Genomic DNA, 13,626 nt, shown 5'->3' with positions numbered 1-13,626 from the left:
CAGCCTGCCAGCCTGGGGGCTTGGAGTGTGGAAGGAGGACTCACAGGCTCTGACTCGCCTCTGTGCCATGGGTCCCTGCATTAGGGCTCTAGGGGATGGAAGATCTATCTACCCTACATGCCCCACCCCCTGCTCCGCCCCACCCCCGCCACCTGCATTGGGAGTCTGGCCACAGTCTCCCTTCCTGAACCTGCCAATCCTGGGAGGTGTCCCCTCCTGGATTCTCCCAGGGTCCATCCCCTCTGCCTCTCCCCCCAGACATGCCGGGGCACTGGCTACAGGCAAAGGTGGGAAGGGGACAGGCAGGAGTGCAGGGAGCAGGAGGTGGGTGTTGAGCACCAAGCCAGGAGTCCTGAGCCAGAAGTCCTCTGCCCCCAACTCACCCCAGGGCCTCAGGCCAATCCCTTCTCTCTGGGCCCTGCTTCCTCATCTGCAGGACAGGGGGCAATTTGACAAGCAGAGGAGAAGACTGGGGTTGGGCATGTGTTCTCAGTCTCCAGGTGTCTGATGGGGATGATCCCAAGGTCAGGCATGGAGACGTGGAATTGCTTTGGCAGCAAAAGGGACTTGAGTTAGACCCAAGGCAGAATTTACTCTTAGCTCAGCAAGGGGAGAAGGGTGAAGTGGGCGAAGAAAGTCTGCAGGTGGTAGGAGGCCATACATACCCTGTACCCCCTTCACCACCTCCAGAGCAGGGCCCCCAATCGACCATCCCTGAGCGCCTGCCACCTGCCAGGCACAGTCCCAGCACTGGGAATGCCACAGGGAGCAAGAACCCCGTGGTCCCAGCCCCCAGAGAGCTCAGTGTCCCACAGGAGAGCCAGCCAGGACCAGCACTCTGACTCCTCCCCCTTCTCCTCCTCCTCCAGGAAGCCCTCCTGAGCCTCTGGCTCTCCTACAGTGATGGCACCACTGCTCCACTCTCCCTCTACAGCCCCCGGGACTATGGGCTGCTAGTGAGCAGTCTGGACGAGCGGGTGGCTACGGTGACCCAGGACCGGACCTTTCCGCTGGTGGTGGCAGAGGCCGAGGGGGCAGGGGAGCTGCTCCGAGCTGAGCTCACCATTGCCGAAAGCTGCCAGAAAACCAAGCGCAAGAGCGTTCTGGCTACAACCCCTGTGGGCCTGCGGGTGCACTTTGGGCGGGAGGAGGAGGACCCCACCTACGACTACCCTGGCCCCAGCCAGCCGGGGCCTGGTGGGGGTGAGGACGAGGCCCGGGGAGCAGGCCCGCCAGGCACAAGGGTGTCCCCTGCGGAGGCCCCGGGGCTGGTCACCACCAGCCCAGCAGCTCCGCCCACAGAAGATTTCCTGCCACTGCCCACGGTCTTCCAGCAGATGCCGCGGGGGCTGACAGACCTGGAGATCGGCATGTACGCGCTGCTGGGCGTCTTCTGCCTCGCCATCCTCGTCTTCCTCATCAACTGCATCGTCTTCGTGCTGCGTTACCGGCACAAGCGCATCCCGCCCGAGGGCCAGACCAGCATGGACCACTCTCACCACTGGGTGTTCCTGGGCAACGGGCAGCCGCTACGAGTGCAAGGGGAGCTGTCGCCGCCCGTGGGCAACCCGCTGGAGACCGTGCCCGCCTGCTGCCACGGCGACCACCACAGCAGTGGCAGCTCGCAGACCAGCGTCCAGAGCCAGGTACACGGGCGCGGTGACGGCTCCTCGGGCGGCTCCACCCGGGACCAGGCCGAGGACCCTGCCAGCTCACCCACCTCCAAGCGCAAGCGGGTCAAGTTTACCACCTTCACCACGCTGCCCACAGAGGAACTGGCCTATGACTCGGTGCCCGCCGGCGAAGAGGACGAGGATGAAGAGGACCTGGGCTGGGGCTGCCCGGATGTGGCGGGCACCCCGCGGCCCGCTGTGCCCCCAAACCTGCACAACTACATGCGCAGAAACAAAGAGACTGCGTAGAGGTTCCATGACCCCACAGGGTGGGGTCTGTGTGGGGCACAGCCAGGACCCCTGCTCACACTGCGGCGGGCGGCTAACGTGGATTCTGCGGGCCCTGCCCCTGCAGCTTTGGGCTTCTTCGGGCCACCATCTCCCTCCTCTGGTCCCTCCCACTGCCTCACACTGACACCTTCTTCTGCTCCCGCAGCAGGAGGAGGGCGCCCTCCCCGGGAGCTGGCCAGGAGGAAGCCATCCCGGCCCTCCTTCTACACTTTCCAGACCTCCTCCCATCCTCAACAAACCTGCCCTGAGAGTGAGGCTCGGAGGCCAAGCCAGGGGCCAGGTGGGCCCTCCCTGTGCGCTGCGCTGCGGCCTCCCCTGCCCCCTGTGCTCCCTCTGTGCTGGGGGCTCCGTGGGGTCTTGCGTCACAAACCGCACAAAGACCTTTCTCAAACCACTATTCAGGGATCTCCGTCCTGCAGGGCGGGGCAGCAATGGCTGCCTGCCCTGCCAAGGATCTTGCTGTGGACAAAACATTTGCAAGGTGGGGAATACTTGTAGCATCTTCTGCCTTTCTGGTACCCCCAAGTCCCTTCCTAGGACCTGGGAACTGACTGCAGAGGGACCTGTGGCCAGGCCAGGCACCTTTCTCAGAGCCCAGGGCTCCCTCCTCCAGCCCCGAGGGCTATAGAAGGGGCCTGAAGTGGGAGGAGTCTGTGGGCCACCCCTCACCAAGCCACTGCCCAAAGCACCATGGTCTAGGTGGGCCCAGGGAAGCCTGCGTGCCTCCTGCCCACCCCACAGCAAGGCCAACACCGCGCCTTAGCCCCTCCAGCTCTGCTGGCCACTCTTTTCCTTCTCTGAAGGCGTGGCCCTCAGCCCCCCATGTGGTGAGCTCTGGTAGGAAGGGGAGACAGGGCACCAGGGCATGCCATGAAGGACCTCGGGGTGGGCAAGGCAGGGGGGGCTGGGTGTCTCCCTACCCTGCCCCACAGCCACTGTTCTCTCGGGTTCCGCCCACCACTGTGTCTGGTTTTTCTTAAATAAATGCAGGCGACCATGTTGGAGGTGGGGGCAGCAGCTCCTGGAGAACAGACGGTACATGGTGGCTGGTTCTGTGTCTCTTCTTTCTGTGCACGCATGCACACTCACTCCCACACACATGTGTACACATGTGCACACTGCGGGCACACGAAATGACAGGAAGCCCACACAACCCAGCCCAGCTGTGGCCCTGCTCTTCCTGCTCCGACACCCAGGCACCTCGGACCCCGGTACTTCGGGGGTGCCCATGTCAGAGGATGAAGGGTTTGCTGACCCCAAAACGGGCCCTTACAAAGAGGTGCCTCCTCTAGGAGCCTGCTGTGATTGGTGTGGGAGGGAGGGGCAGCCTCAGGGCCTCCAGGTAAATGCCTTGGGGGGAGAGGGAACAGAAAAATAAGGAGAAAAGTGAGAGAGGATGGGGTGCAGGCCTGGGCTCACTCATTGCCTTCAGCCCCCCTCTCAGGGGCCTCCTTTCTCCATGGATCGAGGGGGAAAGCCTGGTGGTCTGCATGGCAGGGGCCAGGCAGGAGAGAGCAAAGGTGGTTGGGTGTGCCCCTCCCCCACAGCAGGCCCTGGACTAGCCCTGGGAGGCCACTCCCAGGCATAGGGCACAGGGGCACCTTACCTGAGTGCGGAGACCGGCCAAGGCTGCCTGGCAGCCCCCCACGCCCGGGATGGGTGGCTAGAGCAGCCATCTCGGAGTGGGGAGAGGAGAAGGCACAGCAAAGGGCGTCTGTTGCAGAGCGGACCAGAGGCAGGACAGGCCGCCCTGGCACCTGCCCCAACCTGCCACTGCCACCTCGGGAGGGCACCTGCCTTCCCCATCATCTGCGCGTCTCCAGCAGCAGGCCGGGGGGCATGGTGAGCATTAAATGCCGCCAGACACATAAAGCTCTCCACATGGTGCCCAACAAGAGCAGACGAAGCCCCTGGCATAGGTGACAAATGGAGTGTGCGGCGTCCAGGTTTAATTTTCAGGTGAGGTGTGGTGCTGAAAGGAAGACTAGAGATTGGCCAGCTCTGGCCAGCTTGTGCACCCAACAAAGAAGAACGGGGGTCACTCTGTGGCGCGGAGGGAGCCACAGGGAAGCCAGGCCCAGGGCGGAGCCGTGGAGTTAGAACCGCTGCCCCCACTTCCCAGAACACAGGATACCTGTCATGCAAATAAGCCGACAGTGACCTCCCACAGGGTTCTCAGCCCTCTTTCTTAACTGACAGTGCCTAGCGTCCGCAAGTGCTCTGCACGCAGTGGCCGACTGAAGTCCAAACGAAAACTGCAAATGGCTTTCTCGTTATTCCACATTTGGGGGTTTTCTCTACCCTCCCATCGTACCACGTGATCTTGCAGACAATCACAAGTTGCAGCGAGAGAGGAGGAGGACACAGGTGTGAGTCAGGAAGAACGAAGATTCTAGCTCGGGTGTGTGCGCATGGTGGGGCTGCTGGTGTTAAAGGTGGTTCCATCTGTTCATTCAGCACAGAAAGCTCCTACTGTGTGCTAGGCCCTGCCAGGGACCAGGGAGTGGGGGGCAGTATGGAGGCAAAACTGTGGGCCTGCCCTCAAGGAGCCCCAGCTCTACAGGGAAGACTGACAAGTCCCACCATCTGGGAGTATGGATGCTGTGTGTGCTGGCTCTGCCCTGGCTTGAGGGGGCACAAAGGAAAGGAGGAGACATTTTTCAAACTGAACTTGCTGAGGACGGGGCCAGAGACACTTCCGGAAGGGTGGGTGGTGGCTGTGAAGTCCCAGAGCCGGCAGACCTGTGCTCCCTCTGCGTGCCCTGTCTCTGCGCGTACTTGCCCCATGCCTGGAACAGGGGTCCCTGGGGACAGAGAAACAGACACATCTAGGCCTGGGTATGGAGGCCAGAGGGGCGGAGGGAGGTCAGCATGGATTTGGGCATCAAGCTCAGACTCGAGGTTCAGATCCTGTCCCTCTCGCTGGGGAAGGCAGGAAGGGGCAAGGGGCCCCGTGACGGAAATGCCGCAGGGCCAGGGCAGTGGGGACGGAGAGCTGGGTGCCCGCAGGAGTTTCAGCTACAGGCTTTGCCAACCGCTTTGTCCCCCAGGGGTTCAAAGGGGAGGAGACGTGAGCTGCTGCTTGACAAAGACCTCCCTCCCAGGGAATCCCGGAGACAGGCCACTCCAGGGGAGACGGTGGGTGCTCTCGAAGCGGTTTCTGCCAGCATCCACACTTTCACAAACACGGAAGTGGGGGCCCGAAGAGGGGAGCAGGTGGCCAGAAGTGACACAGCCAACCTAGGGGCAGAGCCAGAGCACTGCCTGCTGCCCCGTCCGGTAATTTGTGCCCCCTCCTCTTCATTCTTCACTCCCTGTCCAAATGCTGGACTCAGAGGCAATTGCGGGAAACGGCAAGCCCTGACCCTCGCACAGTTCAAGAGGGAGCAAGCGTGGAGGAACGAGGTGGGACATTAAGTTAACAGCCCCTCTGGAATGGCCCTGGCACTGAACTCCTCTTTAAAAATTTGTCTTCAACCCTGAAAATGAATCGAGGGACCTTATAAAGAATAGTTATTGACAGAGAGCTGTTCTGGGAGCACTGGGGAACCAGGCACATGAATCAGCTTGCCAGCAAAATGAGGTTTCTCAGACAGCCAGGGCCGGCGAAGGCAGAAAGGGGGGGGGGCAGTGCAGGGAAGCAGCATTGAGCCTGTCCCCAGCCCGCTGCTCAGCTCCCTGCCCCAGCCCACACTGCCAGCTTCTCCGTGCCAGCCCTGGACACACCTCCACGCCCATCTTCAGCAAATACCGACTGGCACCTCCCACATGCCAGGCCCTGTGCCCCCCCCAACCCCCGCCCCCAAGAGAAGGCTTCCAGCAAGTGGAAAACTGAAAATGCAATCAATGAGCCAGAGAAGGAAACTCACTAGAAGTGATGAGATTTCCTAAGATGGGCTGGCAGGGACTCCTGGGGTCTGACTGGGTGACCTTCAGCCAGTGCGGTGCCAGCGCTGGACTCATCTCCCCATTTGGGCAAACGGTAGCATCCACTGACTCCCCGAAGGGGCGCCCCCATTTCAGCACCTGCATTGCCAACAAGCATCTAGAGCGATAGGAATCGCCAGTCCCATTTTACAAAGGAGACGACAGGCACCCAGAAAGGACAAGTAACTTGCTTGTGGTCTCCAGGCTAGAAGTGACCTATAGGCAGCCACAGACCTACCCGCTTTCTGCTGCACCCTGAAGCCACACTGGCTGTGGAAAGGGAATGAGGTTGCAGAGATTTGGAGGCAGGAGGGCTCTAAAGGTCTGATGTGCTCTGTGATGGGGGCAGGCTGCGGGCCTCCCCCCCCCCCACTGAAGGCTTAATTAGATCACTGTCAGGGTTTGGGGTCCCGTGGGACACTGTGAGTACTCTGGCCTCTCTGCCATTGTTGGAGAGGCCGTACCCCCTCCTTGGCTGGGAACTCCCTCTCCAGTGGTCACAAAAGCCAATCGCCCAAGCCTCTCTCAGTTGCGCCTTCAGGCAGAGACCTGGCAGGGCCTTCCTGAGCAAGGCGCCCTAAGGAGAGCCAGTGGCACAAGCAGAAATGCCCAGCACAGGTCGGTGGGATGAGCCAGCGCCTGTCCTCTCCCTTGGGATACTGGCTGCCCCTTCGGTCCCTGGGGCCTAAGCAAGAGAACTGGGAAACTGAGGCCATCCTCCCTGTGCCCACGCCTGCCACAGCAGCATGGTGAGTGCGGATGAAATCTCTGCCCTTGATCTGACCGAGGGCCGAGCACAGAGGAGGCAGGAGTGTTAAATAGCATTTTCTGAGAGCACACGACAAGCGAGGAATCACTTGAGGTCCATCATTTCATCACCTCTTCACAATGACCAAGTAAAGTAGGTGCTACTGTGATACCCATTCTACAGACGGCAAAACTGGGCCTCAGAGGGGTTTCTTTCATGCCACACAACTCATTTAAATGGCAGGGCCAGGATTCAAACCCAGGTCTCATTGGCTCCAGTTGCAACGTCTTCACACTGCCTTCCTTGGAGGGGACCTGGAGCTCAGAGAATCATTCCAAAGCAGTGGCAAGATACTCCACCAGAAGTCAAGGGCTTGGCAGGAGTTTTCACTTGGCCATGGACTGGTCACACGGCTGTGAGCCTGGCACTGCCCGTGTCTGAGACAAGCCAGGACTTCCGACCAGATTCCAGGGGCCAGATGGTCACTCTAGTGCCTTCAGTCTTGGGGGTTCTCAGACCTCAGGAGGTGAATCCTGAGGCACCACACTGCCCTGACACTTCATACCTCCCCTCTCCACCCTCCTAGAGAGGTTGGTGCTGTGGGGTGAGAGGTGGGGCAACAGGCTTCAATGGTCCCCCTCTGCCCAAGCTCCGCCAGCTCTGCCATCCTTACTTACTGCCACATTGGCGGTTGCCCCCAGGGGTTTAGGATTCAGCTTGTTGTGGGGAGGGGGGAGGGAACAAAGCGGTGTATGGGAATGACAACCACCCATGTGTGCCAGGTGGACGGTGAGTCTCGGGACTGAGATGGAGCTTGAACGGTCAAGTTGTCAGGCCCCTGCCCGCGGGGAGCTCAGTCTGATGGAGGAGGCACGGATCCTGTTTCATGGGGCCCCCAACCTGATGCAAGAGGAACAGGCCCTGTCTTACAGTAGCTCCCAGTCTGGGGTGGGGGGGGAAACAAGCCACCTACCCTTGACAGATACTTGTCTGGATGGGGTGTTCCCACACTCTGAAGAAATGACAGAAAGCATCCTGAAGAAATGACAGAGAAGGACGCAAACAGTTGCCCGTGGGTGAAAGGTAATCTACACCTGCACGCAGCCTACGGAGCAGAGGAAATGCGGAAGCCAGGCAGGTAATCCAGAAAGGCAGCCTGGAGGAGGGCTGCTCGAGGCCTCTAGGGGAGGCATTCATTAGGCAGGGCCTGCCAGGTGGCTGGGAAGTCAGAAACAGCTGCTTGAGGATTGGGCGGTGGGATGAATTGTCCTGGCGGGAGGGAGCCCTGCCAGGGCCTGGCTGAGAGGCGTGGGTGTGTGGGGAAGGGGAGGAAGTGACCCTCCCTCCGGTGACCACAGAGAAGCCCTGGGCTGCTGGGGAGGACGCTGCTGCCGTCCAGGTGTGGGAGAGGCCAGAGGGAGGATCCCAACCCTTCCACTTCTCGGGGACATAGGGAGGCAACCTGGATGGGGGCAAAGGGCTTGGCCTCCAGCCCCCTGGGCACCCCCACCCACAGTGTGGCCTGGCAGCAGTCTCCAGTCCCCCTCTGTTGAGATGGGGGGTCCAGAGGGAGTGTTGTCTTGGGGCACCTCCCAAGCTGACTTTCTGCGCCCAGGTCAGGAGCCCAGCGGTGGCCCTCCTGCTGAGTGGGTCCCAGCGAGGAGTCTGGGTGCCTGAGAGCCCCTTTGCTGGGTGGGGCTGGAGCACAGAGGGGGCCTCAGCCCTGGTGGGGCTTGGGCCTGGGGGCTGCAGCTGCAGGATCCCCTGAGGGTGGGCCCAGCTCTGCTGCTGTGCCCTGGGGGTGAGCTCAGAGGGCCCTGAGCCTTCTTCCAGAGCCGGCGCTGCCCTCTGCCCCCGCCCTTCGGCAATTCTAGAGTGACTTCCTTCCTCCTCCGTTTCAAAGTTCCCGATAGGACGTCCTAGGATTCACAAGGAGGGCACTGAGGCCGGTCCCTGTCACTTGTCCTGCTAGGAGGGGTCCTTCAACTGGGACAGCTGACAGGGAGCACGGGGAGTGTGTGGGGGTCCCTGGATGGGCCCTCTGCGCCCTGTCTGCTGCGCAGTTCTGCAGCGCAGGCCTGTGCTGAAGGTGGGCTCCACCTGCGGACCCGCCCCGGCCTGTTAAGGAAGGAGGGGAGGTTAGGGGTGCAAATGGCGGCAGGTGGTAAGTGAAGGGGAGGTGCCTCCCCTGTCTCTGCCCAGCCATAGTATTTGCCTCTACCTCCTTGTAGACTCCACCCCTCCAGGATGCAGTGAGCAGAGCCCACCCCTTCCCAGGTGGGGTACAGTTCCTCAGTGCCGATGCTGAGGGAGCTGGGACTCTGAGCAGGGCCCTCCCTCCCACACATTTGCCCACAGGGTCCTCCTTCTGCAGTCTGCTCCTCTCCCTTTCCAGGCTCTGTTCCCGATTCCAGGTCCCCGGTGGGGTGGCGATAACACCCAGGGAAGGGGCAGGCCCAAGGGAGGGCCGGTCTGGGGTTAGCCCACCAGGCAGGGGCCACAGCCACCAGGGAGAGAAGAGAGGAGAAGGGGAAGCAGAGGACTCGCCAGCAGCGGCAGCTTCTGCAGGGAACCTCCAGCAATGCCAGGGCCACAGGGCGGCCCTCCCCTCCAGCAAACCCTGCTCCAGGGACGGACAAAACAAACCCCAGACACATCCGGTGATTAAAGGGCTGCCTTTGTCAGACGATGAGGAACCCGCTCTGGTGGGCAGCAGGGCAAGCAGAGCACTCTGCACACGTTCCTCACACACACGCACACACACGCGCACACGCACACACAGGGCACACGTCCTAAATGCACCCCCTCTGAGCACCCCTACTCATTCACACTTGCAGGCATCTACCAATGGGCGCCTGTCCCTCCTATACATGTACACACATACATGCACCTCTAATGCACACACGCTCCCTACACGCACACATGCACACACATGCACATGCACGCATACAGCTCCAGCGCAGCAATAACCAGGGGAGCTAATGCTCGACCCCAGGGTGGGGCGGAGCCCTCAGAGCCCTCCACCCCCCCGGGAGGGGAGGCAGAGTCACAGGGGGGTAGGGGCAGGGCCAGAGTTGTGGGTAAAGGACAGGGGTCGGGGGCCTAACGGAGAGGGGCCAGAGTGAAGCCAGGTGGCACTCTGGCCCCAGTGTACCTGTGGGTGGGTCTCGGCAGAGGCCCCTGCTGCCCGTCTATGTGAGTCACCTTCAGAGGGGGTGGCTGGAGAGGGGCTGTGAGAGAGAGAGGTAGTCAGGAGCCTAGTTACTCCCCACTTGAAACATGAAGAAACAGGCCCACAGCATGCAGACGAATATCTACCATTTACATGCAAGCTGTCACTGAGTCGATTACAAAGATTCTTCTCCGTTCATTAAAGCCGACAGGAGGGTCCTCTATTTGGAAACACGTTGCAGTTAAAAGGATTGTGTTATCAACTCTAGTGAAATGATTTATTTTAGGTTCGCGCCTGGTAATGTAGAATCCGGGGCCAGAAGCCCTCATTCCGAGTGTGTGCCCTGGTCCTCTGGCTGATGTCCTTCACATGGACGCCAAGAAGACTTCTGGGAGGAAAGGGGCAGAGGTCCTGGAGAGAGTGTTCAACCCTCTCCCATGGATAGAAAGTCCGTCTGGGGCTGGTTGGAAGGAACGGGCAGCCGGGGAACCCAGGTCAATCTGGCCTCGCCATGGAAGGCGGAAGAACTGTCTTCCCCCTAAACTCAGTCCCCTGTCCATGAAACGGGGATCAAATTGCACCTACCTCCTAGGCTGCTCGTGAGGGTTACAGGAGTCCTTGCCTGTGAGCAACTGAAATTCGCCCTGGTAAATGCTAGCTATGGTTTTATTATTTTCCAAGGGACGATGAATTTTCTAAATGATGGGACCCGGAGATCCTGGTCTGGTTCTCCATGGGAGTCTCCGATTGTTGAGGGTGTTTTCTTCAGCTTGGTGTTTAGATGCGGGACCTTCCTCTTAGATGGAGTTGTCTCCCTGAGGTACTTCCAACGATTTGGAGGAGAGGTCCGTGGTCCCCAAAAGAAAGATCATTGATGTCCTCCTACTGAGTGAGGATACCTGCATTTAAGGCATTCTTGAAGCAGACCCTTTGCTGATATTCCTTGGAATTACCCTATATTTGGGAGGCCTGAGCAGACTCGTTCGTGTGTGTTGGGCAGTGAGGAATAAACCAGTCTTCTTGGTTCAGGTGACATCACAGGCATGCTTTGGGAGGCAGGCCCCTGGAGCTGAGGCCAGGGACACTCAGCTCACAGAAGCAGGCCCTCAGCCCGAGACTGGGGTTCGGCTCTGAGGCAGAGGGACCAGGATGGACTGGAGCCCAGTGAGAGATGGAGCTACGCTAGGTGTGACCTGAGAGCCAGGAACAGACATGCTTTCCCAAGCGGCTCTCTCAGGATTCCCCCATCCCTCTTTTCGATGATTTATCCCTCTACAAGATTCCCTAAGTCCATGCCCCCAAAACTCTCTGTGCCCTGGGAGAAGCGGGTCATCTAGTGACAAGAGAGGACGTTGCAGTGACAGGGATGGATTTGAACCTTGGTTCTGCCGTTTACTTCGTGGGAGTCACTCCAAACCAGCCTCTCAGTTACCCAGTATGTAAAATGGGACTGAAGCTGGCTTCTTCCCCGTTCGTTCGTGTGAGGATCAATGATCTCTTGCATCCTAAGTCACACAGTAAGTGCCCAACAACTGGTGGGACCTTATATCACCTGGGTCTTAAAATTCCCAGCACGTCACCAATCGCCAGCACTGGAAGGAATCCATTCCAGTTTTGGAAGGAAGCAAGACCACAAGCAGTGGAATGACTTGTCCCAAGGTTGCACGGATAAAGAAGCTGGGATTCCTATCCAGGGCCCCAGATCGCTGCCCCACCTCCCACCTTCCCAGCCGCCTCACGCCCAGGCCTGCCTGGCCTTCCCGCGTTTCAGGGAGATGACCGCGCTTCCTCGTGTTCTAAGATTGTGGGAGGTGGTGATCGGGCGGAAATCAGTGCATTCTCCTCTCCTCTCCCCTGATCGCCGCCTCATCTTTTCTCTGTCTAGGAGCATCTGCTTCCAAGTGTCATCAAAGCCCAGGCCGGGAGGCGCCGCACAGGCTGCCCGGCGGAGCGGGTCGATCTCGGGAGAGGGAAACGGCCGGTGGAAGGAGCCAAAGATGGGAAACGTGCTGCTTGTGTCCGCCCTGTCCCCTGGGCCCCTGCGTGGGGCTGAGGGAGGGGCCTGTGCCCCGCCAGCGGTCCGACCGTGATGGAGGTGGAACCTGGTAGGATGGTGTCGGCAACACTTGGCGAGATTCATTTTCCCCGCTGCGAGGGGAGAAAAATGAGGCCTCCGCGCCATCCATCTGCTCTGCAGCGAAGTGGTAAACAGGCCAGCGGTGCGGGAGCAGCCTGGAGCGGAGCCGGGCCGGCAGGCTTCCTGCAGGGCCCGCAGGCTGGGAGGCAGCCCTGGGATTCGTTTCCACGGGCGCCAGTGTCTGGGAGGACCCTCGATGGGGACCCCCTGGGTGGGGCCCTCAGGGGAGGGACACACACCTTCAAGAACCAAAAGTTAGGAAGTCAGATGGACCATGATTCGACTTCACCATCATGCTAACCGCCAGATGAATCCCAAAGGAAAAATGGCTGGGATCCCCCACGGCCCTGACGCCATGCCCTTCATGCCATCCCCTCTCCCTATCGCTCTCGGGATCCCACCCATGGCCAGTACACAAGTCATCTCCCTCCTAGATGCTCCCAGCCTTGTCTGTCAATGCTCTTAGTAGGTATCTGGCCATCGAATTTGGCTTGAGGTAGTTGAACACGGTTTTTGCCACCTCCGTCCCCCAAAGTCATATCACATCTGAACCTCTGTCCTCTCAGATGCCCCTGGAGTGAGTTGCCTGCATTCCGGGGCAACCAAGGCCCGGGCTCCGGTACATGCAGAAGCCCAGGTTCACCACTTCCCTCCCAGGTCAGAGGCCACATCCAGGCAGGCTGCGTCAAATGCTCTTGCCAAGTACATAGCGCTTCCAGGAAAACAACTGGACACCTCGAGTGAGGAGGTGTCCCTGTTTCTTCTCCTGACTCATCCCTTCCTCCCCACGCCACCCCATCATTTCCTCCCATACAGATTTCTGGAATCCGGTCAGCAGCTCCACCTCTGTTCTCCACGAGCACCAAGGCACTCTCCGCCCACCAGTCTCCGGGCCTTTTGTGCTAAGAAGCATTGTTACTATAATTATTTCCCATCTGACAGAACGGGGAAACTGAGGCCAGCTCGAGCCAAGTCTTGCCCAGAGCGGCACAAAGCCAGAGCCGGGACGGGAGCTAGATTTATTCTGAACCTTCAGAAGCAGTACTTTCCCCACTTTTTAAGTTCCCAGCACCAGTGTGAGGCTGCTCCTGGCTCCTTGGTCCCCAGCAGGGACAGGGCGTACGTACTCCAGTGGGCTTTCTCTCTGTCCTCCCTCCCCTCATTGTCCCCAGCACACCACAGTGCCCTCCGACCTGGCCTCCCTGCCCGGCTGCGGCCTCAGCATCACCTTTCTAACCTGTATCTGGTGTGTCTACCCTACTCCCCTCCCCTGCCCCAGGCAGGTGTCCCCTGGAGAATGGCAGAGTGATAAGGTATGTGCTGCCCCAGGTGAGGGGACCTTGCAGGTGCTGTCATTCTGCCTCTTCGAGCACCAGAGGGACCCTGTGACCCTCTGGGGAAGCAGCTGGTTCGGCTCATGTACATGGCTCCCCACTCTAGACCTTGAACCTCCTGGTCTTACCCCACCTCTTATCACCCACCCCATCTCCCTGCCTTCTGCCCTATGGCTCATGAAGAAAAACCGGATTCGGGGAGGCTCAGACGCCCTGGGCCCTCTCATTCTGTGTCCCTCTTTAGCTAGACAGTGGACTGCAGAGACTGTGGGGGAGATGAGGACAACCGCCCCCCAGTCCGGCCCCCAGAATCCACACACCTGCCCCTTGACATTGGATGAGAG

General features: G+C 59.9%; 1 protein-coding gene across 1 annotated transcript in view; it reads left to right on the top strand.

Moving 5' to 3' along the window:
• Nucleotides 1-2,985, top strand: part of TMEM132E (transmembrane protein 132E) — a 46,140-nt gene extending 43,155 nt beyond the window's left edge. The window contains exon 9 of the mRNA XM_053912126.2: nt 870-2,985. Within this exon, the coding sequence (XP_053768101.1) occupies nt 870-1,922 (1,053 nt within the window). The 3' untranslated portion in view covers nt 1,923-2,985. The remainder of the gene's footprint in view (nt 1-869) is intronic.
• The last annotated feature ends 10,641 nt before the right edge of the window (nt 2,986-13,626 follow it).

The sequence above is a fragment of the Desmodus rotundus genome, chromosome 9 (assembly GCF_022682495.2).
Source record: "Desmodus rotundus isolate HL8 chromosome 9, HLdesRot8A.1, whole genome shotgun sequence".
Lineage (NCBI taxonomy): Eukaryota > Metazoa > Chordata > Mammalia > Chiroptera > Phyllostomidae > Desmodus > Desmodus rotundus.
The sequence above is the reverse complement of the archived record's forward strand: the minus strand, read 5'-3'. Positions and strand labels throughout refer to the sequence as shown.